This window comes from Anarrhichthys ocellatus, unplaced genomic scaffold (assembly GCF_004355925.1).
Source record: "Anarrhichthys ocellatus isolate YVR2014 unplaced genomic scaffold, GSC_Weel_1.0 scaffold19, whole genome shotgun sequence".
In the NCBI taxonomy this organism is placed as follows: Eukaryota; Metazoa; Chordata; class Actinopteri; order Perciformes; family Anarhichadidae; genus Anarrhichthys; species Anarrhichthys ocellatus.
The window spans coordinates 797,847-822,967 of NW_022280049.1; the positions used below are offsets into that span (position 1 = coordinate 797,847).

General features: G+C 41.8%; 2 protein-coding genes across 3 annotated transcripts; both read left to right on the top strand.

Moving 5' to 3' along the window:
- Window positions 1–1,787: 1,787 nt before the first annotated feature.
- Window positions 1,788–8,379, top strand: simc1 (SUMO interacting motifs containing 1). The gene is made up of 10 exons (XM_031857794.1): window positions 1,788–2,193; window positions 3,192–4,526; window positions 4,627–4,877; window positions 5,017–5,086; window positions 5,260–5,408; window positions 5,856–5,948; window positions 6,083–6,214; window positions 6,633–6,789; window positions 6,905–6,989; window positions 8,024–8,379. Exons 1-10 carry the CDS (start codon window positions 2,038–2,040, stop codon window positions 8,233–8,235), a joined length of 2,640 nt encoding a protein of 879 aa, XP_031713654.1. The 5' UTR covers window positions 1,788–2,037; the 3' UTR covers window positions 8,236–8,379.
- Window positions 8,380–8,682: 303 nt separating this feature from the next.
- On the top strand, window positions 8,683–24,353 carry LOC116389250 (CCR4-NOT transcription complex subunit 6). Of its 2 annotated transcripts, XM_031857797.1 has the most exons (12): window positions 8,683–8,793; window positions 9,893–10,014; window positions 10,986–11,172; window positions 11,466–11,551; window positions 11,652–11,756; window positions 11,969–12,037; window positions 12,457–12,614; window positions 12,885–13,039; window positions 15,790–15,944; window positions 16,156–16,389; window positions 19,065–19,267; window positions 19,386–24,353. In XM_031857797.1, the coding sequence occupies exons 2-12, from the start codon at window positions 9,903–9,905 to the stop codon at window positions 19,599–19,601; spliced, it is 1,680 nt and encodes a 559-aa protein (XP_031713657.1). In that variant the 5' UTR covers window positions 8,683–8,793; window positions 9,893–9,902; the 3' UTR covers window positions 19,602–24,353. The 2 variants fall into 2 exon arrangements, with proteins under 2 accessions (XP_031713657.1, XP_031713655.1); XM_031857795.1 differs by lacking the exon at window positions 8,683–8,793 and having other exon boundaries at window positions 8,800–10,014.
- The last annotated feature ends 768 nt before the right edge of the window (window positions 24,354–25,121 follow it).

Here is a 25,121-nt window from a genome sequence, read left to right on the forward strand (position 1 = left end):
CACACACACACACACACACACACACACACACACACACACACACACACTCACCTCGTTCATTGTGTTCATATCTTATTTTTTGTAAATGTCTGTTTCTTAACACTATGAATAAACATAAATAGAGTTTACTTTCAATACAAATCCTTATGACTCATTTGGCTTGATTTTGAGTGAGCGGGTCAATATGACCCTGAACAGCAGGGTCATCTCTATTTATCTACATCACCCCATGAAAAAAAGAAAGTTTCAAACTGTAAACATTTTTTGAAAGAAATACATGTTATGGTAGTCTAATGCAATTTATATCTAGGTTTTTCCAATGTACCCAAAAATAGTTTGAACATGTATTTTTCATGAAAACGAGTGAGTTATCCGAATTGAACTATGATCTATGGAGGGGTGAATAACTCCATTCCAATAAATACTGATTGAATTGTTAGTAATGGTGCTGGTGATGAGGTACTGTAGAAATATGCTGACGGTATTTACAGGCATTAAACGTATAAGTATTATGTATGTGCTGATTTGCAATAGTGTTGCGTGTGTCATAGAGCGAAGGTTTGAATCTCCGGGTGAGGCACTCACGCGCTTCCCGTACAAAGAGCTCTGACACACAGGTGGTTTAGCTTAAACTCGTAACTAGATGTGCTGTGAAGCGGGTTAGTCCGCAAGATATTATGTAGCAACAACAGGTGGAAAGCAGGAACCGCTTCTTCGCTATCCCTGAGAACGACAGGACTCCCACACACACAGTGGCCCCAACCCTGGCGTGTGTGTGTGTGTGTGTGTGTGTGTGTGTGAAGATAACTCGTCCCTGTGCAGGACAAGGTCAACTCCTCATGAGAATGAATAAAGAAACAAGGAAATGATTAGGGGGGGCTCACAAAACACCGAGAGGAGAGATGCGTGGACCGAGCCCTGACTTTGTGTCTGTTGCTAGGGATACTTGATCAATTCTTGTGTTTTGTGAAACCATAGATCTATGTTTTTTATGCTTTGATGCTTGACTTATTAAATTGTTAATACTTATAGATCGTCTACCGTCTTCTGTTCATCGAATGTAATTCCAATCAAAATGATCTGCGCGGGGTCCTTCTGAAGGTGTAGTCTTTTGGAGTCAGATTATACGGTGGGCTTTTTGACCGTGGGAAAATCCCCAACAGTACAAACTATATTTATTAGGAATTTTTGGTTTCTGACAACTTTTGGATGATTAAACATGCACCGGGTCACATTGACCCGGGAACATAATGGCTGTACCTAAGAAACGAACATAACAGGAGGGTTAAGGTAGACTCTTGCATATTGTACTGCTCCACAGGAGATAGCTTACATTTTATGGTGCATTTTTTGAATGTGATCTAATTCCATAAAATGTTTTTTGTTTGTCCATCAAATTAAATGTTATGGTATTTGTTTGGATCACCTGAAGCCTAATTCGAATGAAATGGAACCATTCATCCATTACAAGCACAATACAACAGGTGTACAATAAAAGCAAAGAAGGTCATGTGACAGGGTTAACAAACAAGCTAAAGGGTGGAGGAGTGGGTTCCAACTGGCTTCACTGCAATTTGATTAAAAGTCAGTGGGCAGGCATGTGTGTTGAGTGATTTGGAGAAACCAAATGAGTAAACTGTGTCAAACTTTTGGGTAGCACAAAGCTAGAGGACGGGTTTTATTAGAGGAAGTGGTGGCAGGTTGAGTCTTCACACACCAGTAGGTGGTGCTACTTGCAACTGTGTAGCTGGGTGTGATCCATCCATACACTAGAAGAAGAAAGACAAGAAAAAACAGGAAGCGTCAATTTTTTTGGATTGTCGGTTATACAGTTGATTCAACAGTGTGGACGCAATGTCATTGGATTTTGTTCGGAAATGCCAGAGGACCAAAGGTTACATGCAGAGTTAACGTGTGTTAGCTCTTCCTTCGTCGGGACTGGGGCGACTATCATGGGTCCACTTCAGGTAATAATACCCAACGCAAGCGGCTGAAGTTTCTGTCTCGTTGTGAGGCGGCTCGAAGGGTGCTGGAGACATGGATGAAGTGATCACTCTCAGCTCCGACAGTGAAAAAGAAGACTCTGATGTGGAGATCGTCGGCTCCTTCGGCAACGGTGTTCCGACCAAACCTGACCCACCGCCCCTCACTGCAGTGCGAGTTGATATTGGCCCGACGTTCAACGTCCCACAGGTGAGATGCCGCGCGAGCGAACGTCCCTCGGCTGTTACTGTAGAAACCATTGTCTGTAACTTGTATAAGAAGGTAGAAACGAGTTCTAACTAACTTTTAATGTCCTCAAGATGTCGCTGCAGCTGTAGCTAATTTAAACCGAACAGAAACGTACAGTGTTTCAGCTTTCCTCAGGTAAATATAGAGACTTTATCTCCTCTATTTCTGCTGCCTTGTCGAGGTGAGGGTGTCGGATAAAGCTAACAAGAGTCATGAAGATATTGCCTTAGCAAAGATTAATGTGTAACTTAACCTAACGTTAATTGGGCTGTTCCTGTTATTATAATACATAAACATAGATTAACTTTAACACAATTTGACTTTGTTTTGGCGTCGTGTCTGTTCCCACAATCCCGTGGTGGTGAAATACTTTTACAACATGATGTGAATTCTAGGTATGACCATTTGAGCTGCTAATGTCATCTGTCCTCGGGTGACGCAAGCCCTGCCATGGCAAGCAATCAATGCAATGTGATGAATAGATAATGTGTTAGTTATTTATATCCATATGCTTTGTGGCTTTGCTCTACTGTTTATGGTTGTCCTGCTAAATGTAATATGTTTACTTTATTCTTTGTTTACATTCTCTAACATGGTCATATCAAATGAAAACATTGCAATTTTGCCATAAAACAGCATTACTCTATGATTTCCACAATGGCCTAATACACCCAGAGATATGAAAGGGAGAGATACCCCCATATTAAGGTTGTGGGGAAATATCTGTGTGCCTTCTCAGAAGTGTGGATTATCAACTAAAAATACAAGTTTCACAATTTCATATACTTTAATTATTGGCCAAGAGAAAAGTCAGTGAGAACTGCATGTGTTTATACTGACAGAATCAGAAGCCATGACATTCTTCACTGTAATTACATGATGTTTACTGTTTATTTAGAAGCCATGACATTCTTCACTGTAATTACATGATGTTTACTGTTTATTTTTCTCTTTTCTAGCTTTATATCGACCTCACCGATCCCAGATGGACTCTTCCAGAGCTGAAACACAAAAGACAAAATGCCTCTGCCTTGACGGTGGTAGACCTGACTGAGACCGACGTAGCACATGGGACGATATTGGAGACAAAGAATTTGCCACCAGATGACACTCGATTGAAAAAAGAAAGTACGAATACAAATCAAACTTCAAACAAACCGGATTGTAACTTGAAGAAAAGCTCATCAAGAGACCCAACTCTTTTTGCACTACAGAAGGACTGTTGCAGCCTAAAGCCAAAGAAGAGACCTTTGGATTCTCAAACACAACACAAAACGCATCATCGCACAGCAATTGTAAAATTAAGACGATTTCCTTTCCTTGAAACTCACATTGCAGAACTGAAAACATCAAAGTGTTCCGTCTATTTAAACAACGATTGTACACAAATGTCACTGAACCTAGACGATAATAGTGAAGCGCCAGAATGCATTAGTAATTTAAGGATAACTACGGAATCACACGGTACCCACCTGGATCCCTCGCTGGAGTCTACGGTGGTTGAATCTCTCATCACACAGGAAGAGCAAGAGAACAGTAATACATTTACGAACACACAGTTAAACGGTAAAACATCTCCGCTTCTACAGACCCCAGCTGACTCTCCCTGCTCAGACAAAGGGGGCTCTGTTGCAACCTCAAAGGAGCCCAGCACCCGTGAAGACAAGAGAGAGGACTTTTGCTCATCCGTGCCCACCCCCCCGCCAACATCCAATTTGTCATCCCAAGATGAAGCACAGCATTCCTTACAGGAAGAAGTCGTCTGCTCCAAACTGATACAACTGGAACTAGACAAAGGGGAATCTAGACAAAGCTATCTCTCTGATCCCTTATTCCCCAACTCTCCTCCCACAGGACCAAACCCTTCTGAGCATTTTGATCTAGACTCTCTGTCCCACACAAATCCCATATCTCCGAACATTATGAGCCAAGTCGACCCAACACCCACCTCTGAGCAGACACTAGCCGAGAGTCCGACTGAACGACAGTCGGAGGAGCTCAATGCTGATGAGGCCTCAAACAGCTCTGACTCCCTGCACTGGAGCATCCCTAATGAGCCTCTTTTGTCAGTGTCCAACGAGGACATGGATGACAGATCTGGGGCCGGGACATACAGTGGGGATCTGGGCATTGACAGTCCAGTGTCTTTTCATTGGCAAGAGGGTAGTGACGGAGACGAAGTGAACAAAGAGAGCTCATTTGATATGGACTTTAGGGTGGCCAGTCGAGAGGACAGGCACTTTGTGTGCCCAGTTACACTCAGGAAAATAATGTCTGGAGCAGTTCAAGCCCCGGTAAGAGACATTTCTCCAAATCTTTCTGTTTCCATTGCTCTCTTTGCACATGATTATATGCTAGGCGGAATGTACAGACTCTATTTTCTTTTTTGTTTAGCTTAATGAAGAAGAAGAAAAAGGTTTTGGAGCTCCAGAGGTGCTGTGCCGTCAGAGCCTGAGCCTAGTTTACAGTACCATCGATGAGAACTATCCAGAGGGCACGTTGCAGCTCTTGTCTGACCTGCTGCAGCCCGGTTACTATCCACCCAGAGATATCACTTCCCACCTGCTGCGTGGCATTCTGCTCGACCTGCAGTGTCCTCATCACCTGTGCGTGCAGGCCTTTAATCTGCTGATGAGGACACAGAGGTGAGCGAATCTCGGAATAAGAGTAATGCATTATTCGTAGCCTTCCTATTTAAATGATTGATCTGTCCTTTTCGTCCCTCCTTCCATCTTGTCTCTTCCATGTTTAGAGTTAGAGATTAAAACTGCTTTCTGATTGCAGACACCACATGGCTGATAGTACCACAATGCCATGGGACTGGGAGTTGCTGACCTCAGTCATGGCCGATCAGGTACTATCCCAGATAGCAAAATGTGTCATTGGTAAAAAAAAAAAGTATTTAGATATTTCTTTCACTCTGCCGTAGTATGCATATACTTACAGCTGAGTAGCTGTTTTTGTGATCTAAGTACACTGACATGTCCCTATCTGTGCCCTCTCCTGCTTCCTTGTTCCCATACAAAGAGACATCCATGTGCGGTTGTGCGTATGCTCCTGGACTATATTGTGCAGACTTTGGAGGACGACTTGCAGGCCAAACGCTCCATCTCTGCACTCCACCACTCCATTGCCAAGGCAACATTGTCGTGTGATCTGCAGTTCCCTCGTGTCAGGTGCACTTGTTATTTATTTTTCGTGTTGAAAATGTTTGTTTAGTTCAGGGGATCAAAACCTGTAAACTTCCCACACAAATGATCGTTCCTACGTACTGACTTTCATACTGTAATGCACTTTTACTTGTGTCTCAGCAGTGGCGTTTGATTTTAAATGCACTGCTATTCTCTGTTAATGTTGCATGTTATTGGATGATTGCCCAAAAAAAAACACCTCTTTGGTGTGAACAAAACTCACAGCTGTCTTAAGAAATTGAGGGTTCAAGAGAAGACGTAACATTTAAACTCACGTTGTCATAAAGGCTACTTTATGACATATACAACATAATATTGCACATCACTCTATGCTAGGGTGATCACATTAATGTTCATAGATTAAAAATGGTAAAGTTTTTAATTCATACTTTTTATTTGTGATAATAATGTGGATGTTTATTTGTTTTCCAGGGAGGTCATCAAGTGGCTCTTCTCTGCCATTATGAAATCAACACAGTGTGGAGAGACTAGAGAAGCAGCCAGAGCGAGAGATGAACTAGTCAGGTCAATCACACATTCTTTAATAGTTTATTTTAAATTTTTTATAATGAATTGTTCTATGCATGAATATATCATTATGGCTGCTTTTATGTCTGTTTTCCCCACATTTTAAGTTTTTGTGCCGTTGACCCGTGCAGAATGGTGTCCATCCTCCAGAGGATGCTGTCCCTGGCTCTTGAGGTGGACCGGTCTCCAGCTCTAAACTCCGTCAAGCTGTCCCAGGAGCTCTTCCATATGCTCATCAGCAATATACCTCTGCGAGTACACAGGTGAGGAGGAGGACAGAGGAGTCGAGTGAGGGAGGCAAGATGAGCCGGTTTTGCTTCATCATGAATGGAAAGTTGAAGTGAGCGGAAGAAACTATTTTCTTTAATATACAAAGATCACATTTCCCTGTGGTTTTGTGCCACTGGAATATTCATAGACTTTTGAAATTGTCAATTATAATTGGTACGTACAGTAAATTATTAATAAATTAATATAGTTTGCCTTTAAATATTCAATTTGAGACGAGTTGTATAATATCATTAACAAAAAAAATCAAATGCGTGGCAATCAATGTCATTATTTATTTAAAGGATTAATACATTTAAATGGAGTCACAAAATGATCATGGAGGTTTTTAAATTGAACTTTTTGAAATATGTTTTCGGAGCTATCACGGACTAATCTGTTTCTGACACGCAGGATGTTGTTGCTGGAGAGCCTGCAGAGCAAGCTGCTGAGATGTAAGCTGTTGGAACATCTGTTGGACTATGGATGCCCACTGAAAACCCCTCTGCCCATGTCGCTCAGTCTTCTGCTTCACTTTCTAAAGTACTGCACTCTGACACCAGACCCTTCGGTGAATATCACTCTTGCACCTTGCTTTCACCTTTACCGTATCAGTCAGCTGTTGCGCTTCACAAGATGTAGTTGTGTTAACATATGTGATTTACAATCCAACACTTATCCTCCAGGATGGTACTGAACGGTGGCAGAGGTGGGAAGAGTTGGTCCATCTTCTCTGGATGTTGCTGCTCAGCTACAACAAAGCGATGAAAGGTGAAATGTTGGTAAATGCCAGTAAACTGTGCAACAGTATTTGCAGCTAGCTGTAGCCACGATGCACAAACGATTAAATGGGATTACCAACGTTTCTTCACGGTACCCTGAGAAAGACTGTCATGTCAAAACTTTGTTAATATCAATAAATAAATAGTTTGTGCATTGTGGCTACGAGTGTGTAACTGCTCTCCTTTCCATAATTTGATGGGAATTTCTCTCAGAATGATGAAACATGCTTATTATACAAAACATGATCAACTTTCTTCTTCAATAAATTCTAAAGAAATACATAAATACATAAGGTGAGTGAGGTGATCTGGTCAGAATCAAAACCAACGTCCGTACTGACTAGAACAGCTCTCCAGTGTCCTGCTGACTTTAAGCAGACGGTGTTTGGAGCACGTGAGAAACCTCAGATTCCAGTAAATGTGCAATATGTGGTGGGACACCATCTGGGATTGTACTGAGCTGTTTTATTGGAATTGTTTTTTTTGTACAGCAGAGAAAGAAAAGTGCTTACTGTGGTTAAAAGGATTAAACAAGACTTGGAGTTTCCTGGTCACATAGTCAAATGTCTTTCCCTTTCCTTCCTACTTACTATAATTTACCAATTCTCTATTTCTGTATTTGGTTCATCTCTGGTCACTATTGTGCAAATATTCTACTGAATAAATGAATGAATTTATTTTACGCTATATGCCAAATTTAGATATAATTATAATAGGGAACTTTATTCACTTTTTTTTGCCATTCCTGTGCTCTGTCCTTTTGTATGTATGTGTTGATTGTTTTGACTCACAGTCACCTCTATTAAAATGTTTGTATTGTCGTTAAATATTAAGTATATTTGTGATAGTCTTTTAACCACTGATATCCATAGATATTATTTATCCTTGAGAATGCCTTTACGACATGGGTTATATTAACTTTCACTAACGCATACCAGATGTACCATAGCCCTGAATATTAAAACATTTTAACAAGAGCAATAAGCCCATTTTGGTTTAACTTGTTTCATCTGTTATACCCAGGCTATCTGTGCAACTCAGTCTCTGACCAAAGAGGCAGTTTTGCCAACTTGGTTTACAAGCCAGATGATATGATATCCAAGCCCGCCATCCGTGAAGCTGTGGAGGTCTTCCTGTCCAGATCCCAGGCGGACCTCGGCCAAGCCTTACCGCTCCATGTGGAAGAGTCCCTCACTTATCTGCAGGATCACCTGCTAGACGTCTGCCAGTGTTGAAATAAAATACTTGTTCTTTGTTTCTTGAATGAAATGTTAAAGACTGTACTAAATTAATATTTATATTTTTGTATGAATTGTCTTGTTCAATTATTGTATTCTAAATAAAGGCAGTGCCTTGCTGTGTTTTATGAAGTAAAAATATATTGATATCAGGCATCTCTTAATTACCTATTATCAAAGGCATCAGTTTATCAATGAGTGCAATCTTCCTTGGATCGCCATACAAATGCAACCATTACATCATTACATTGACTGCATTACTATAGTCTGCTAACTATGCATCATTTGTAAATAAGCCACAGTAAATTGAACTGTGGCATTCCATCCATCCATAACTTGGTCCATCACTCATCATTTTTAGGATTTTATTTACTCTGGTTCAACAGCTGGTTGGACCGTCTGCACGCTGACCAATAGGATCACGCGCTGTTACCGACAGGGAGAAAAAAAAAAATCCCCTCAGTCGCCATGATACAGCAGCGGAAACGGGTGAGAAGTAGCTAGAAAACAAAAGAGAACACGCAGTCGTCCTCGCGATTTGGTATGCTCTTGCAGGTATGAAAAACAGCAATCATTCCGATTAGACCTGAACAGTTCTCAGACATTTCACCGCAATCGTATTTAGATGTTTAAAGCGCCGTGGTCGTTTTTTTAAAGTAGGACTTATCTGATAGGAAGTCGCTCAGCTTCGAGTAATTGAGATATGTTTGCTTTGAGCTAACAAGCTACCTCGAGCTATACTAAATAGCTCGCAATTTCTTGCAACCCCAGCATTGTGTCGCGTAGTGAGCTCGTTTCGCTCGCAGTTTACAACATAGTAGCCAATTCTTGCTTTTGGAGGCTAGCTAGCGGTAGCTAACTAATGCGCTTTTTTTGTGGCCTTGTGTTAATGCGCAAGTCAGTGCTTTGCTATTATGTAAACAGAAATTGTGCAGTATCCTTTAATATACTTGTGCTTCTTTTTAGCTAACCTACTCGCAAATGACGTTAAAGCCAGTTAACTAATATCACAATATCACTAACGTCGCGTGTTCGTTTACTATCCTGCTAGTTAGCAAACAAGCTAGCTTTAGCTATTTAACGTTTGTTATGTATAGTTTGATAGCTAACGTTACCTATTTTGGTTAAGCTAGGCTAATGAGTTAGCGACAACGAGAGGAAAAATCGTCTAATTTTAGCTAGAGGTAGCTATTTTTACTAGTTTTATTAATGCAGTTTTATATTCAGATATTCGCCAAAGGTTAATTAAAGCTTTACTCTGTTCTAGTTTGCTAAGTTTAGCATGGAATGTGCTACTACGTTAATGTTGCTTTTATGTAACTTAACTCTGAAATCTGTCTCTAAAGAAAGCAGTTTAAAGTAAATTGTATAGTATTATAAACGATTGTAAGTAACGTATCACTTTATATCTGAATTTAAAAACGTGTCAACATGTGTACATATGGTAACATGTGTCCATATGGTAACGTTAGCCTTTTAAAATGTGTCGCATGTGGTTACCCGATGAGCTAATGTGTACACTTCCTCTAACATAAATCAGTATTCCAGCTTTAGCTGAAGGACTAAATTCCTTAAATGTCGTTCAACTGATGGTATATAGGAGATCTTTGACTCTGTCCATGGATGATATTGTAAATCAAAATGATCTCTGCAGTGTTATAGGAATGCCCAAGGAAAAATATGACCCGCCGGATCCCAGGCGGATGTACACAATAATGTCTACCGAGGAGGCAACAAACGGGAAGAAGTCATACTGGGCTGAGCTAGAAATCAGCGGTGAGTATTTTCAGGGAGTTCCTAGTTTAGTAGGTAAAGTAGTGTTTTGTGTATCTACCTTTCAGAACCCAAAGCCTATTGGGCACATGTGACAGGCCTTTTACACAGCAGACATTTTGACATGTCATTTTAGGAATAGCACATGGCTCTGTTCTATTAAAATGCCCACTGTAAGAGCGACCCAGCATGCACTGCACCAGGAATCTTAAGGCAACGCAGCTCAATGGAGTTCAGCCATCATTCATTTGATTATTTAAGTCAAAGACGATCGTCACTGTTCATTGTAGCTACAGTCCCTTGTAAGGCTGGTAGAGATTATTTTTCATTATAAATGAATCTGCCAATTACACGCTTGATTACCTGCTTGGCCCATAAAGATGTCAGAAAATAGTGTTGAATGTTCATCAGTTTCACAGAGCCCAGGTCAACCGATTTCTTGTTTTGCTTGACCAACAGCCCAAAACTCAATGATATTAAATATAGTTTATAGGAAACTCAATTATCATATATCCACATGTTAACCAGAACAGATGCAGGGACCAGTTTATGATAGGCATTATCCCTCACAAATCAATTTAAGGATTTGTCCGTTGTTGAAGTTGTTAGTTTATTTTCTGTTAATAAATTTGATTAATTGACGAGTCATCACAGCTCAAATTCTGAACTGTGTTTTGCTAGGTTTGAAAAAGGTCACTGTAAAATAGTTTTACACTGGAGAGGCAACATGGTGGGTGTAATCAACAGTCTTATCGTGATTCTGTTTGTCCATGTTTTCCGGGAAATTAATGCGGACCTACAGTTATGCACAAGCATCATCTTAACTATTGTGAAATCATTCAACCCAGTGTTGACCCATTCACACCAATGGGAAACAAGTTGTTCCATGTTTTTGCTTTGTTGCGAGGGAAGTAAATAATTGGAGAGTTGAATTTAATTCTCCTGTACGTGTTCCTTTCCCACCGTCACTGCAGGCCGAGTAAGGAGTCTCAGCACAGCCCTCTGGTCTCTCACCCATCTTACTGCCCTCCACATTAGTGACAACTCACTGTCACGCATCCCGCCAGACATTGCCAAACTACACAACCTGGTGTACCTGGATCTCTCATCCAATAAGATCAGGAGCCTGCCGTCAGAGCTCGGCAACATGGTATCTCTCAGGTTAGTAATTTTAGGCTATAATTAACCCATAATTCAGGTACAGCTGTCACAGGGTTGATCTTAAACTCTCACACATGCTACACACCGGTACTACCCATTATGACATGTGTTTTTTCAATCAATCATAGATTCACAAGATACCTGCCAATTTTCTTCCACATTAAGTTCACATTAACACAGTCTGAAGAAGGAAAGCATGGCGTAGGCAAATACTGTTTGTCAACGGCAATAAAGTTGGTTGTTTCTCAGGAGGGCTGGTTTCTAATAATCAAATTCCCCTATGTCCTCCACAGGGAACTGCTTTTAAATAACAACCAGTTGCGAGTTCTGCCATTTGAATTGGGGAAACTGTTTCAGTTACAAACACTGGGGTTGAAAGGTGAGTGGCTTATCAATCATTTTTTTGTAGCCATTCTAGCCTTGAAATCCCATTGTTCTCTTAGCAATGATTCAGCCCACTTTTGCTTTTCCTTCACCAGGAAACCCACTTGCACAAGAAATTATGAGCCTCTACCAGGAACCTGATGGCACGCGGAGACTGCTCAACTACTTGTTAGACAATCTGGCAGGGGCTATCAAGCGCAGTGAGTCTCCCCCCCCCCCCCCTCTCTCTGGCAGTTCTGAGACCGGAACAGGAATTGCATATTGCCAGTTTTTATTTCCCCCAAAAATGTCGTCAATAGATATAGGTGGTGAAATTGTGAACCCAACAGCTTACAGGACCTTGAACTAAATTGTTTGACATCTGTGTTCATGTTGTCCCCCGTATTAAACCATTTTTTTCCCTTCTTCTCAGTACCAACAGAGCAGCCCCCGGCCCGGTCATGGATTTCCCTCCAGGAACCAGACCGAACACGGGCCTCAGGTAAGGACGACATACCCGAGGTTAATGCTCTTTAACAGATGACGCAACCAACCAAACTTTATGTCAAATTGTGCCTCTATACAGAATTTTGGGAGAAATAAATCAATAAATACAACAACAACAAAAACCACTCATTCATACACACACAAAATCTATTTGGATGTGTTGCCAAAATTCTCTTTTTAAGTGGAATAGAATTTACCTTGTTTACCGAATGCTGCGTAAGATGAATGTTTTTCCATGTATAGACAGGAAGAAATAATACAGCACTGAGCTAGGCTTTATTGTGGTCATTTAATTTTAAGACTAGTAATTAAACAACTGTGGAAATGTCCCCTCCTAAAAATATCTGAGGCAATAAATCATCAGCTTCTCCAGCAATTCTAAGTTCCGTCCTGTTTGTCCATTTCTTCCCACAGCACTGTTCTCTGTGATGTGCTACAACGTGCTGTGTGATAAGTATGCCACGCGTCAGCTATACGGCTACTGCCCCTCTTGGGCTCTAAACTGGGAGTACAGGAAGAAATCCATCATGCAGGAGATAATGGGCTGCAATGCGGACGTCATCAGTTTGCAGGTGAGAGATGGACGTCAAAGTGTGTCTTCAGGTTTCCACTGAAGTGAACTAAATGTTGTTATCAATGCAAATCCAACAAGATGTTTTTTGACTACGCTTCAAGTCGACACAATAAAAGCCACAGCTTATGCACGCCAATAAAGGCTCTTTTTGTTCACCAGTCTTGTATACAAATTTCTTTTGTTCTTTTCGGAAGGCGGTGTTTGTTATCCATGAGTGGCTGTCAATCTTTCCTGTTGCCCATCCTGACCAGTTTCTTGTTGATTACAGGAAGTTGAGACGGAGCAGTACTACAATTTCTTCTTGCCCGAGCTGAAGGAGCAGGGGTACGAAGGGTTCTTCAGTGCAAAGTCACGAGCCAGGACTATGTCGGAGTCGGACCGTAAACACGTGGATGGTTGTGCGATTTTCTACAAAACAGAAAAGTATGTACTCACTATTTTTGCAGTTATTGTCCTTTATATCTCGTTGAATAGAATTAGGACATACAATTATTTGATTAATCTTCTTAACGTTAAATATCATTTTTTGATTTTATTTATCCAAGTCCGAATCCAGTTAATAACTTCATATCTGATATTGCATGAGGATAGTTAGGATAGCTCCTAATATTGCTGCTTCAGTGACTTACAGTGTTTTTGTTGTGTATTTATAGTTGTAATTTTTCCTCCATTTAGCAATAATTCGAACAAAGAAATTAGGTATGACCGTATAAGCATTTCACTCAAATCTGTAATGCTGGGAAACTGAAACCTGTGCTTTCTTTGTTTTTAATTGCGGTTGACGGTGTCTTGATTTTGTTGAGCGGTGTGGAACCACCACTGCTGACCCTACCTAACCAGTTGACTATTCTGCAAACTAGCAGGTCTCTTTGTTGTAGCCATCAGACGTCACTGTCACAGCTGTGAAACCACAAGCCGTCTGCATCCATAGGCTACAAAAGCTAGATGTTTTGAGACAGAATATTGGGGGTTGACATTGACGGCAATCTTCAAAACCGGCTCTTTTTATACCGTAGCACATCGATATGAGTACTGAATTTTGTATCCTTATTTTGAGAAACTTGCACGTGTTTGTAGAATATGAAAGTGGTGCTTTTCTGAGTCAGCCATAGCTACTTACAATATCCAGCACACTTCTGACCCTCGACATTGGTGGGCCGTTATGTGAGAAAGCACTTTTAAAGATTGTTGTTGTGGTCAGTGAACCTGAGCTGTTAATGTTGATTTGCATTAAAGGGGCACAACATGGGTTTCGCACATTAAAGTCTGTTTCCAGGTTTTCTCAAGTACTATTGCATATGCAGGAGAAAAAGTTGTATAAAGCATTTTGTGGCTCCACAGAGAGCCGAGTTAAGGCTAATGCATTTCATTAAGTGATTCCTCAAGTTGGAAATCGGCTGATGTGGAGCAACAAAGACATCAGACCTCTGTAGCTGCTACTCGTGTCTGCTTGCATCCTGAGGCTTTGTTAGCAGCTGCACGCATAACCGCAGAATCTCTAAACTGGTGATGGACATGTTGTAGGTAATAAAGGTGCAAGAAAGAGACATTATGGAATAAAACAGATAATATCTCTGCTTTTGCTGCATTGATTTTGATGCTTTCAGCTGTCCTGACTACGAGAATACGATGCTAAATTGTTTGGGTACTCTGCCAAGACGACATGAAATAAACATCAGTCCAGTTTTTAATAAGTGATCTCATTAAATAATGACAAATCGTTTTTCTTTTTATATTTAAATCATAACATAAACTTAATTATCTGAGATTAAACAGAATGAATTGTTGTAGAGTTTTGATATTGGATAACAGCTTCTAGTGTTGTTGAGGTAAAAACAATGCAACCTGATGGCATTCATGCGACTGTTATTAGCCTGCAATAAAAACAAATCATGTATTTGACATTAATTTAAACGCATAGAAGGCTAAGGTTTAGTCCATACAGCAGCTGGCAGTGCTGATCTCTGCGTTCTATTGAACCGATAAGTCACCATAAGTTGAATGGTTTTAGTTTCCACTCTTATAAAAATGTATTGTACTGCATGTCATCAATCTTATAGCTTTACCTAAATCATGCTGCACTGTGTCAGACTTCTGCTTGCTTTCTTGCTCCGATATTGAGCGGCATCAAGTTTTACCAATTAACTAAATGTGAGTCTGAGGAGCTTCTCAGAGCTTTGGGAGAACAATGTTAGTCTCTGTTAAAGTCGGTTAGCTGGAAAAAAGACCTAATTGAATACATAATACAATAGCCTACATGATTAAAAGTGTTGTCATGCATGAGCAATTGAACAGCTGCAGTACCTTTTGAGCCTGAAGATTGCTCTGCTTAGTTTAGATATTTCGATAACTGCTTCTCTTAAGTTCCGAAGATAAGAAAAGTCCAGTCTTCCTGTCATTGAAGCAATTCATTGCTGTCCTAATCTGTATCTTAATAAATTCTAACTATCATTACATTTTATTCTTCATGCCTATATCTGTGTTTACAATGTACTGGTGGGCTATTGAACATGGACAAGACATAATAACAGCTCTCACTTGTCACTGGCTAGCTAGCTTTTAGTTATGGACAAAAAGCTGAGCTCTCGTGCTGTGGAACCCACATGTACAAGGATGCGTTGCACGAGCAGCGATTTCACTTTGGCTGATAAATATAGAGAATAAACTCGTATCACATCATTGAAGAAAATATTCTTCCACCTAAACGTTCAACAGTACACCTTCTGAATTTACATTTCTCTTTGACACCGAACTAAGAGGCTTAATTGTCTTAATAACTCGTCGTAAAACATGCCGCATGCTAGCAGCCTTGAGTGGCATCTCTCCGGCTAAATATCACGGTCAGCTGGTAAACTGCAATGTAGCGGTCACACTAACACAAAAATAAAACTTATAACTGCAGGTGTTTTTCACACTATATACATAAATTGGAAAGAAGAGATAAAGTTGAAAATAAGCGAATTTCATTTTTTCAAATAGGATTATTTTTTTCATAAATTTCTGTAATACCAAGAAAGTCCAGATGTCGTCCTAAACTGAGACAACGTGTGATTTCAGACTTGATCCAGGATCTGTTTGCAGCGCATCATAAAGGAAGCTTGTTTTCATGAACTTATCTCCGACACTGCTTACAAACCTTAAGCCTTCTCTTCCCTCCTCCTGTTGACCTCCAGGTTCAGCGCAGTGCAGAAGCACACAGTGGAGTTCAACCAGCTGGCCATGGCTAACTCCGAGGGCTCAGAGGCGATGCTGAACAGGGTGATGACCAAGGACAACATCGGGGTAGCGACGCTGCTCGAGGTCCGCAAAGAGATGATGGAGGCCTCCTGTGAGTAGACACTCTGTGCTCATCTTTGGGACTTCTTATTTGGCCAAATACGATTGGTTAGTCCTGCTAATTCTGAATCGACTGTGGTCGGAAACTCGCTTACCTAAGGATTGTAGGTGCTCCATGAATGAATTCTTGGGGCTGTGTATTTCATTAGCTGTAATTCCTGCCCGCGTCACATCTCCCTGCTTACTTTTCTCCCTCCTCTCAGCTGGAAAGTCCCTCCACGGCATGGAGAAGCAGCTGCTCCTGGTGGCCAACGCCCACATGCACTGGGACCCGGAGTACTCCGACGTCAAGCTGGTCCAGACCATGATGTTCCTGTCGGAGGTGAAGAACATAGTGGACAAGGCCACACGCAGCCTCAAGTTGTCCTCTGTCTCTGGGGAGATCAATGCCATTCCACTGGTGCTGTGCGCTGACCTCAACTCCTTGCCCGACTCTGGTAAGTACGCGAGGTTAATAGAGCGGCGCGTTATCTGACCGCAGGGGTTCGTTTGATTGTACATTGAAGATTCTAAAACGGTGACGGGTAATCCTTTAGGTTGTTTCCCTAACAATGTGTTCAAAAACTTCTCTGGATAAGCAGGTCTGTCTTTCATGGCTGCTTTGTCAGTTTAACAAGAAAAAAGGAATGAGCACCCAAACTACCCCCAAAAATAACCCAAATGACTCTATATTTTTAAAGATTGTATTGTATGTATGGTAGTGGTGTAACGGATCGATCCGTGATCGGTTCGGATCACCCCTCACGGTTCGGATCACCGCTCACGGTTCGCATCACTCGTGAACCGCGGATCAATTGAGTATTTATTTTCTTTTCTTTTTTACAGTGTAATCATCATAGTGTGTAATAAAGTTTCACTGCTGCTGTTCCTTTTCAAGTAACAAGTCCCCGAATATCAATGCAGAGTGTCAGTGAACAGGTATAAAGCGGTAGTGTGTTCACGTGAACGGCGCAGGTTAGAAGCATTCAACGGCGAAAGTCATGGCGAGCGGAGGAACTTGAGAAGCCCCCGGCGTCATTTAAATCGCAAGTTTGGGAGCATTTTGTCTTCCCTGTAACTTATGACAGATAAGGGTGGTGGCCGAAACCTTTACGGTATATAGGCGTTATTTAAAGAGAGACACACGATAACGGCAATACATCGGCATGTCCACACATATGAAGAGACACCATCCCGTCTGTCAGCGACGGGGGACACTCCGTTGTAGAAAACAAAGGATTTCAAAATCTGGTTAAAAAGCTTGAGCCACACTACGAAGTCCACTCACGCACCCACTTCAGTGTGAAGCTGTTTCAGGCCTCTATGAAAAGGAAAAGACTGACTGCTTTCACCACGGCGGAGTGGAGATTCATAGTCCGGTGCTGCAGACATGCCCCCTCTCTGTGACAGTCACACAGACCCACACCTGGGGCAGGTGCTGACAGAAGCAGCAGAGTGGAAGCTAGACAGGCCCAATAGTAATATTACAGTCACCACAGAAAGGTCTACCCTCTCCCCAGGCAATGTAGATATTCTCATCTTTTTGAAAATAATGGTAATGGTAAACATTATTGTGTATTTGAATGACACCTGACAGGAAGTAAACATAGACACAAGTTGTTGCCGAGCAGTTCAGTTCAGTCTAACAGTGAAAGCTAGCTCACTGGCTGTTTCTTTCTTTCAGTATTGATCAAAGGACGAGGGTATCAACATACCTCATGTTGCACTTAAACTTAACAGAGTTGAGGATTCTTGAATGTTTTATTTTTATTTATTTATTTATTTCATTTGTTTCAAATTGGACATCTTCAATAATTTTAGTTTTCATGTTAGACTATAGCCCAAAGTTCTTTAATTGATAAATGGAAAGCAAAGTTATATTTGTCTCCTCCCCTTTTCTTTGTTGATCTGAAAAATGATCCGAACCGTGATCCGAACCGTGAGGTTTGTGATCCGTTGCACCCCTAATATATAGCCTTATTGCACCCCTAATATTTAGCCTTATTGCACCGGCAAACTGACAAGTGGTATGTGTGTCATATCTTCAGTTCATTATTCCCCACAGAAGTCATCTTAAACTTACTTGACAATTTGGCGTTCTCCCGTCCAGATAATCCAGCCATGTAACTGTCCATTCACAAGATGAAATCGCACACTTTAGGATCTCCCCATGAATGGTTCCTAAGAGAGGCATCTACCAATCTTTGCCAGTCGTAACTCACACAACAACGCATTGCTCGTTGTAAATAAATCGAACATATTTCAGCAATGTAATCCATCAAATCACACTCCAGGAAATTCTCTTACTAATGATTCCATTTGACAGAAGACTGATTCAATAAGAACGGCGATCGGAGTGAAGCGCAACCAAAAGACAGACTGCTGATAAACCTTTCACTCTCTCTTCTTTTTCTAAAAATAAATTGTAGTTATTTGATGTTTAGCTACAGATTTATACATCTATTTAGGTATTTATTACTTTGACTTGGATGTCACTTAGTAATATAGTTTATGATTGTTAATTTCTGGGGATGGTGGATATCGGCCGATTAATCGTCTACTCCAAACTATGGTTTTTATATTTTTATAAAACAGTCAATGCAGAAAATAATCTGCAGATTAATAAATAGTGAAATGAATCATTATATGCGGTGGTAATGTTTTAGCAGTTTCTTGGCATGAAGTAAAAGCACTACACTAAGACCTTCCACACAATGTTTGATTTCAAAATCTTGGAAATATCTACCGACCATATCTGCGTGCGTCTAGTTTATCAATCCGTTATTTTGACAAATTAGTTGAAGCTAAAGTTGTCCTGAAAAGGTATTCAGCCTCTCCTGCTTCATGTGTACTGCAGCGATCATTGTAGCCCTCACAATAACTAAAGACAGGACAATCACACAGATTGATATTTTGCCTTGTTTCTATGCACAAACCGCGGCATGGCTTGCCATGAAGGGCGGATCGAATAACTACGTTCATGTTACAGCTCGTACTGCTAGACAGGCCGTCGCGCGGGATCACGGTGATAGTAGGAACTGATTTGTCTCGGTCTGTTGCGACCTTGAAGTGCCGCTTGACTTTTCCTTCATTCTGATGGAGACCATCACGGTCATCTCTTCCCTCTCTTCAGGCGTGGTGGAGTACCTAAGTACTGGTGGGGTGGACTGCACCCACAAGGACTTCAAGGAGCTTCGTTACAGCGACAGCCTCACCAAATTCAACTGCAACGGCAAGAGCAGCTCGTCCAACGGCAGGATCACCCACGGCTTCAAGCTGAAGACCGCTTACGAGGACGGCCTGATGCCTTACACCAACTACACCTTTGACTTCAAGGTGAGTGCACTGGCGGCACAGATCTGCGTGTGGTCGTGGTTAATACGGCTGCTTCTTTATAAGCGTAATATCAAGGATGTGTTGCTTTGAGGTGACTCCCCTCGTCTTCTCTCCTCAGGGTGTCATCGACTATATTTTCTACTCAAAGCCTCACCTGAACGTGCTGGGTATCTTGGGCCCCCTGGACCCCCACTGGCTGTTAGAGAACAATGTCAGCGGCTGCCCACACCCCCACATCCCCTCCGACCACTTCTCCCTCTTCAGCCAGCTGGAGCTCCTCCTGCCCAATCTGCCCCCCCAGGTCAATGGGCTCCACCTGCCTGCACGCAGGTAGTGAGTCCCCCGCCACGTCACCGGGGGAAGCTGCTTCTCCCGTTCAGACCCTCCTCCCTCCCTCCCACTACCAGCTCTTCCCTCCACCACACCGGAGGAGGAAGACAAATACACAACCTGTAAAATATTCGTACAGTGAGGTCTGGCCGACAGGGATTTCGTATAATGTTATAGATAATCTATATTTTTCTTTCTCCGTTTTTTTCTTTTTTGTTTTTTTAACTGCTTGATTCAGTCCTGTTCGTGTATCATATTTTGTGTTTTGGACTCCCTCTCCTCCTCAAAATCCACCCATCTACCCACCCACCCACTTTGCTTCGGTCTTTCCTACTACAGGGGATGGTAGCTCATTCAGATTGGTCGCATGGGCCACAGTTTGGTTTTAGAGTGCGGGGAAGTGGCTGAGGGGACGACGATCCCTAGCTGGTGGTCTGCCCGTCTGTCTGTCCGTCTGTCTGTCCTGTATAAATCTGAAACCAGCATCGACAGCAGACTCGTCAGTCTCGGACCTCCATCGTTGGCTCGGGCTTGTTTCCCCCGGGCAGCCGGCGTACTTTCTCAGTCTCTTTTTAGGATTCACTTATCAGTTGAGTCGGATGTTGCTGGGTCGGATCAGCCTTTAGCTGGTAGTTAAGCGGCCCCGGAGATGGATGTAGCGCAGCTTGCATGAGGTGAGATTTCCCGCTGTCATTCTGAGGTGCTGAGGCCTTTTCGTGTGGTCACGGCCTCCCGCGGTGCTACAAGATAGTCTCCACCTCTGACCCCGGCCCTGGTGCGTTAGCCACCAATCCCACAGATGTCCCGAGAACTGCAATCGCACGGTTTCCCTCGGGCTGTATGTAGTGTTAATTTGTGAAGGAAGGATATAGCGAGAAACTGAGGGCAGCTACCATCTTGTTTGCAGACTGTTTTTAACCCCAGCTTGTATAGTTGTGAGGCGAGGCCTGTGCTAAGGGGCTCATGTGACCCACGTACCCCCATTTCTGGTCACGGGATTTAGGCTGATGGGCAAAGCGATACGGGGCTTTCACAAATATTTTTCTTTGTCTCGATTTGCTTTTAGGCAGAGAGCGAGTGATGGCTAATACACAGGAGTAACAACCAGCATTCCTCTCACTGTCTGGAGTTGCCATCCAACTCCACACATGCAAGCTTACACACACAGACACACACACACACACACACACACAACTCAACACACAACTCAACACACAACACAGGTAATTTGCAGGCAGATCTGTAGCACTGTCTCTGAGGCCAGTAGTGACTTTCCCCAGCCATGAATTCATACACAAAGCCGTGGTTTTTCCCACAAGTGTTTGTACAGAATAGAAATCTAGACTCAGTCTTTACATGATTGTATATGAACCACAAAAGACCTGTTTTCTGGCGTTTTTTTGTACTAAGAGTAAATTATGATCAGATTTGAAGAAAAAAAAAAAGAAAAAAGATTGTATTGTAAACTATGGCTAAATTTTTATCCAGTTAATGTTGAGATGAATTGATATTACCAGCTTGTACAAAAGACGTAAGAAGAGGTTGTTCAAGGCGTTCACTGTCACAACTTTGCACTCCCTAGATATTGGCTGTAATTGATGTATCGGTATTTTTATTATTTTCCTCTCCCCCTGCTGTTGATTTGATATGCCGGCCTATTGCTGCAATTGTAAATAGACCACAGAGTAGTCTGCCTGTTGCTTCTCACCCATTAACGAAGCCATTGATCCACACTGCTGCCATCAGTTCAGATTAAAGGACACGCAAGGATGAGTCGCAGCCCACCAGTGACTCCACATCTGTTCATCGATACATCTCACACACACTCCCACTAGTGACGTGTGACCCATACTTCTATTAATCCCACATGTACAAGAAAACATCGTGCCTCACTGTAGCAGTTGTCGTTGTCTTGCACTATTTACATTTGACGAACGCCTGAACAACCTTTTCTCCTTTTATTTTTAAATACTGTTGAGACATTTGTGAAGATTTTATGTCCTTTTATTGGTTTTTGCTGATGTTGATTTCCTTTTTTATGAGCTGTGACAATGTTATGATGATGTGTATATTCTTCCTATTCATTGAGCTCTCTAGTAATCAGGTATGCTTTCTCCCCTCCTTACGGAACACCAGTAGGATGTGTAATCTTTGTTGAATCCACTCGCTCTGATTGTTTGCTCCCTATTTGTACCTTAGCACAGCTCCACGGCCAGAACCCCCGAAATATCTCTCCCGTTGCTTCTTTCCAAGGCCATGAAATCTAAATCTCCTATGCCTGTCCATCACCCTATACCCCTCAACTGCCCAACCTCAGCCCTCCCCTACCCCACTATATTACTCAAGCCGTGTCTTTTTAACACCCCTTTGCTCAACCACTCTGTATAGTTCGCTTCCCCTCGTCACTAGTGCCATCTGTGGACCCCTTACCTCTGCGTTGGAGAAGGTGGAAGGCCCACTTTATTCTGCTTATTGGACGAGCGAGGGATGAAGGACAGTGAGCTCAGCTATTTCTCTCTGAAAGCCAGACAGGAATGTTGCGATGAATGAAATTTGTAGATGTCGCAACAAAAAAGAAAAATAATTAATTCGACAGACATGCTTTTATGAAAATCCACCGGGTAATGAGCGCTTGATTGATTGAGATGTAGCTCCCCTCACTCTCCGGTCCGTCATCTTAGCGAATAAAGATCGAATTTACTTTAATGTATATGTTGAAATGACATTTTTTAAAGCAAGAGGGAAGCGAGTAAATGGGAAGTGTACGTTTAGTCCTCGGATCAAGGTTTCTCGTCCCTTTGTTTCCCCCTACATGTTTGTCTTTTAACTTTTATTTTGTTCTCTAATGGAAACCAATGTGTCCAGTTTGATTCTTACTTTTCCTGAATGGCATTAGTATTGTAGTAGATTTAAAGGCTAGCTTTTTTGTAAAGTGTGAATAAAAGATGTATCTCATGTTTCCTTTCTAAAAAGATAATGAATTGTGTTTTGATGTGTAAATCATGAATTCTAAGACAGTGTTATGTTTGCTACATTGTTTTTTTACTTGTACTCAATATATATATTTTTTTTTTGCCCCCAAATAATATTTCCATCACAAACTAAATCCTCTGTTGAAATCATGATGGTGAGACGTTGTCTTGACGGGTTGATTGGAGGAGATGAATGTTGCTGATGATAATGCCTAGAATGAAGGATTGAGAGCTCATCAGAGGGAAAGTTCCTGCATCATTGCTATCACTAAACACATTCGGCACAGGGATATTCAACTTGATTTCTTTATTTGCTTTTCAGCTTTATTTTGGATGTTGCATGGCACTAGCTGGAGAGTGCTAGCGCCTTTAGGTTAGGACAGCAGAGCTGTCTCACTAGTGGCTGCAGTTCAGTACTAGAACCACTGTTCTGGTGTAAGATGTGTTTTTAAGCTAACGGCGCGCCGCTGGTCGCTTAACTGGTCCTGTGATGATTTTGAGTACTACTAGTCCATTTCACTCTGTTCTTGTGCATCACAGTGGTTAAATCTGTTACACTAGCTCGTTACTGTTGATGGTCACTGATGTGACTCTTAAGTCTTTTTGGTTGTTGACTGCCCCCCCCCCCCCTTTCTCCTCACCACCTTTGTTAAACCAGACTTTGACTTCTGACGGAACATCTGGCGAATCACACAGCCGAGTTATGTCACCCTGTAAGCTCCCGTTGAGCGCTCACATCGTTAGCTTTGTAGTTTCCACTGTTGCATTGTGTTTAGCAGTTGGCTTGTTTAGGTGTAGAGTAATTTCCCAGGCTGCATCTCTTTGTAATGGTGCACACCAAAGCTGCTTATAGTCCAGTTCTCTGTCGTTGAGCGAGTTCTTTCTCCAACCACTCACATTTATTTAGTTTTTATCCGCATCATAGTCTTCATGAAATGTAGGGCTGTAAGGAAATTGAGGTACTTTTGTCCTTTTTTTTCCCTTGAATCACATGAACAAGTTGCGTTCATAGTCATACTCTATGGTTTGGTTTCTCAAAACACACGCACTCGTTCTAAAGGCATCCTTTTCAAAACTACTTGGCAATAATACCCAGAAACATTCAGACCCGCACAGAATGGGTTTTTAAATATTTCATCTGGAAAATGTAGCTGTTTCCTCTTTCAAACTGTGGTTGTTGTGGTTTCTTTTGCTTCTGATATCTCTCTCTCATCTTCGACCTGCTCGACCGTTTTGTTCCCTGAACACCTTTCTTTGACCCATGTATCATCCATCTTGTATATTTGCTCATCCTCCTCCCTGCCGATCTAGTAGTAGTTGTTCAATGATCAGGATTGTCTATCTGTAGTCAGCTGAGTACATATATTGATCTGTGTCACCGTGTTTATGCACTGGACCAACTATTGTTTACCATTCATGAAATACCAGCAAAAAAAAAAAAGAAAATAGAATAATGAAACACTTGCACAATGTTGTAGAATGTCCATTAATCCAGATGAGAAATCAAAGGCAGCTGTTTTCAAATCAACGCATACTGTTTTAAAAAGAAACTGAATGGTAAACAATGCTTTCTGTTGTACCCCTTAGCCGTCCTCTTGATTCTCTTCGGACTAGTTTTCTTTCTTTTTTCCGTTTGACTACAGGTTCTGCTTGTTTCCTTTACACCTACCTATGTATTTTCCTACTTCTGGTTGAAAATAAATTCTATATTATCTGTTTCAGGCTGTGTCACCTCTTATTCTTTGCAATGGATATTGAAAATAAAATATATCTGTTTCTCCTTGTGCGGCCTCCTTTTTCTTATTCTTTCCAGTCTTTTTCAGACTTAATTAACACTAGACACCGCACAAATTGGACGGCAGCTAGTATATTTAGTGGTAATCTTCTCCTATTCCTCAGTCCAGTGACCTTATCAGAAATGTGGAAAACATGCAGTGACAGCAAGCAGACTGCTAGCTCACAGCCTGCTCCCCCTCTCCTCACATGTTGCACAATCTAAACCATCATTTGTGTGGTGGTTGATGTTGAAGATGCAAACGTGCCAAAGGTCTGGTGCCAGAACTTGCAGGTTTTCATTCCGACTACATTCTGAAGCAACTGAATTAAACGTGAGTATCGGTCAGTGTTTGGTTGCAATTAAAACCTGCACACTCACAACCCACAGTGACACGTTTGTCCAGACGAGTGTGTTAGAGAGACCGTCATGGTTGAAGCCTCCGTGTCAGCTAGTACACGCACCCCCTGAAGTGTCCTTCGGTAAGACACTGAACATTTATTGGGACCACGGGGGCTGTTTTTGTAGCTGAGACAGACCTTTTGTTTTTCCTCCAGGACAGCAAATGAAAAGAGAATTTCCCATTGGGGATCAATAAAGTTTAACATGAACATTTAATACCTAAAATGGCCCGGGGATGACATGTGTTTTATCGTTTGTAGACACACGGTGGAGCCAAAGGATCAGGTTACGAAACGGAACCGAGAACGGAACCATCTGTGTCGTCTACTGAAGGAGTTAGGATGCCAGGTCTGCAGGAGTTAGGATGCCAGGTCTG

Coding starts and splice junctions, on each gene's coding strand:
- LOC116389250 (XM_031857795.1), top strand. CDS start 9,828: ATGGTATATAGGAGATCTTTGACTCTGTCCATGGATGATATTGTAAAT. Junction 10,015..10,985: donor GGCTGAGCTAGAAATCAGCG/GTGAGTATTTTC, acceptor CCGTCACTGCAG/GCCGAGTAAGGAGTCTCAGC. Junction 12,615..12,884: donor CGGACGTCATCAGTTTGCAG/GTGAGAGATGGA, acceptor TGTTGATTACAG/GAAGTTGAGACGGAGCAGTA.
- simc1 (XM_031857794.1), top strand. CDS start 2,038: ATGGATGAAGTGATCACTCTCAGCTCCGACAGTGAAAAAGAAGACTCT. Junction 5,949..6,082: donor GCGAGAGATGAACTAGTCAG/GTCAATCACACA, acceptor TGACCCGTGCAG/AATGGTGTCCATCCTCCAGA. Junction 6,215..6,632: donor ATACCTCTGCGAGTACACAG/GTGAGGAGGAGG, acceptor TCTGACACGCAG/GATGTTGTTGCTGGAGAGCC.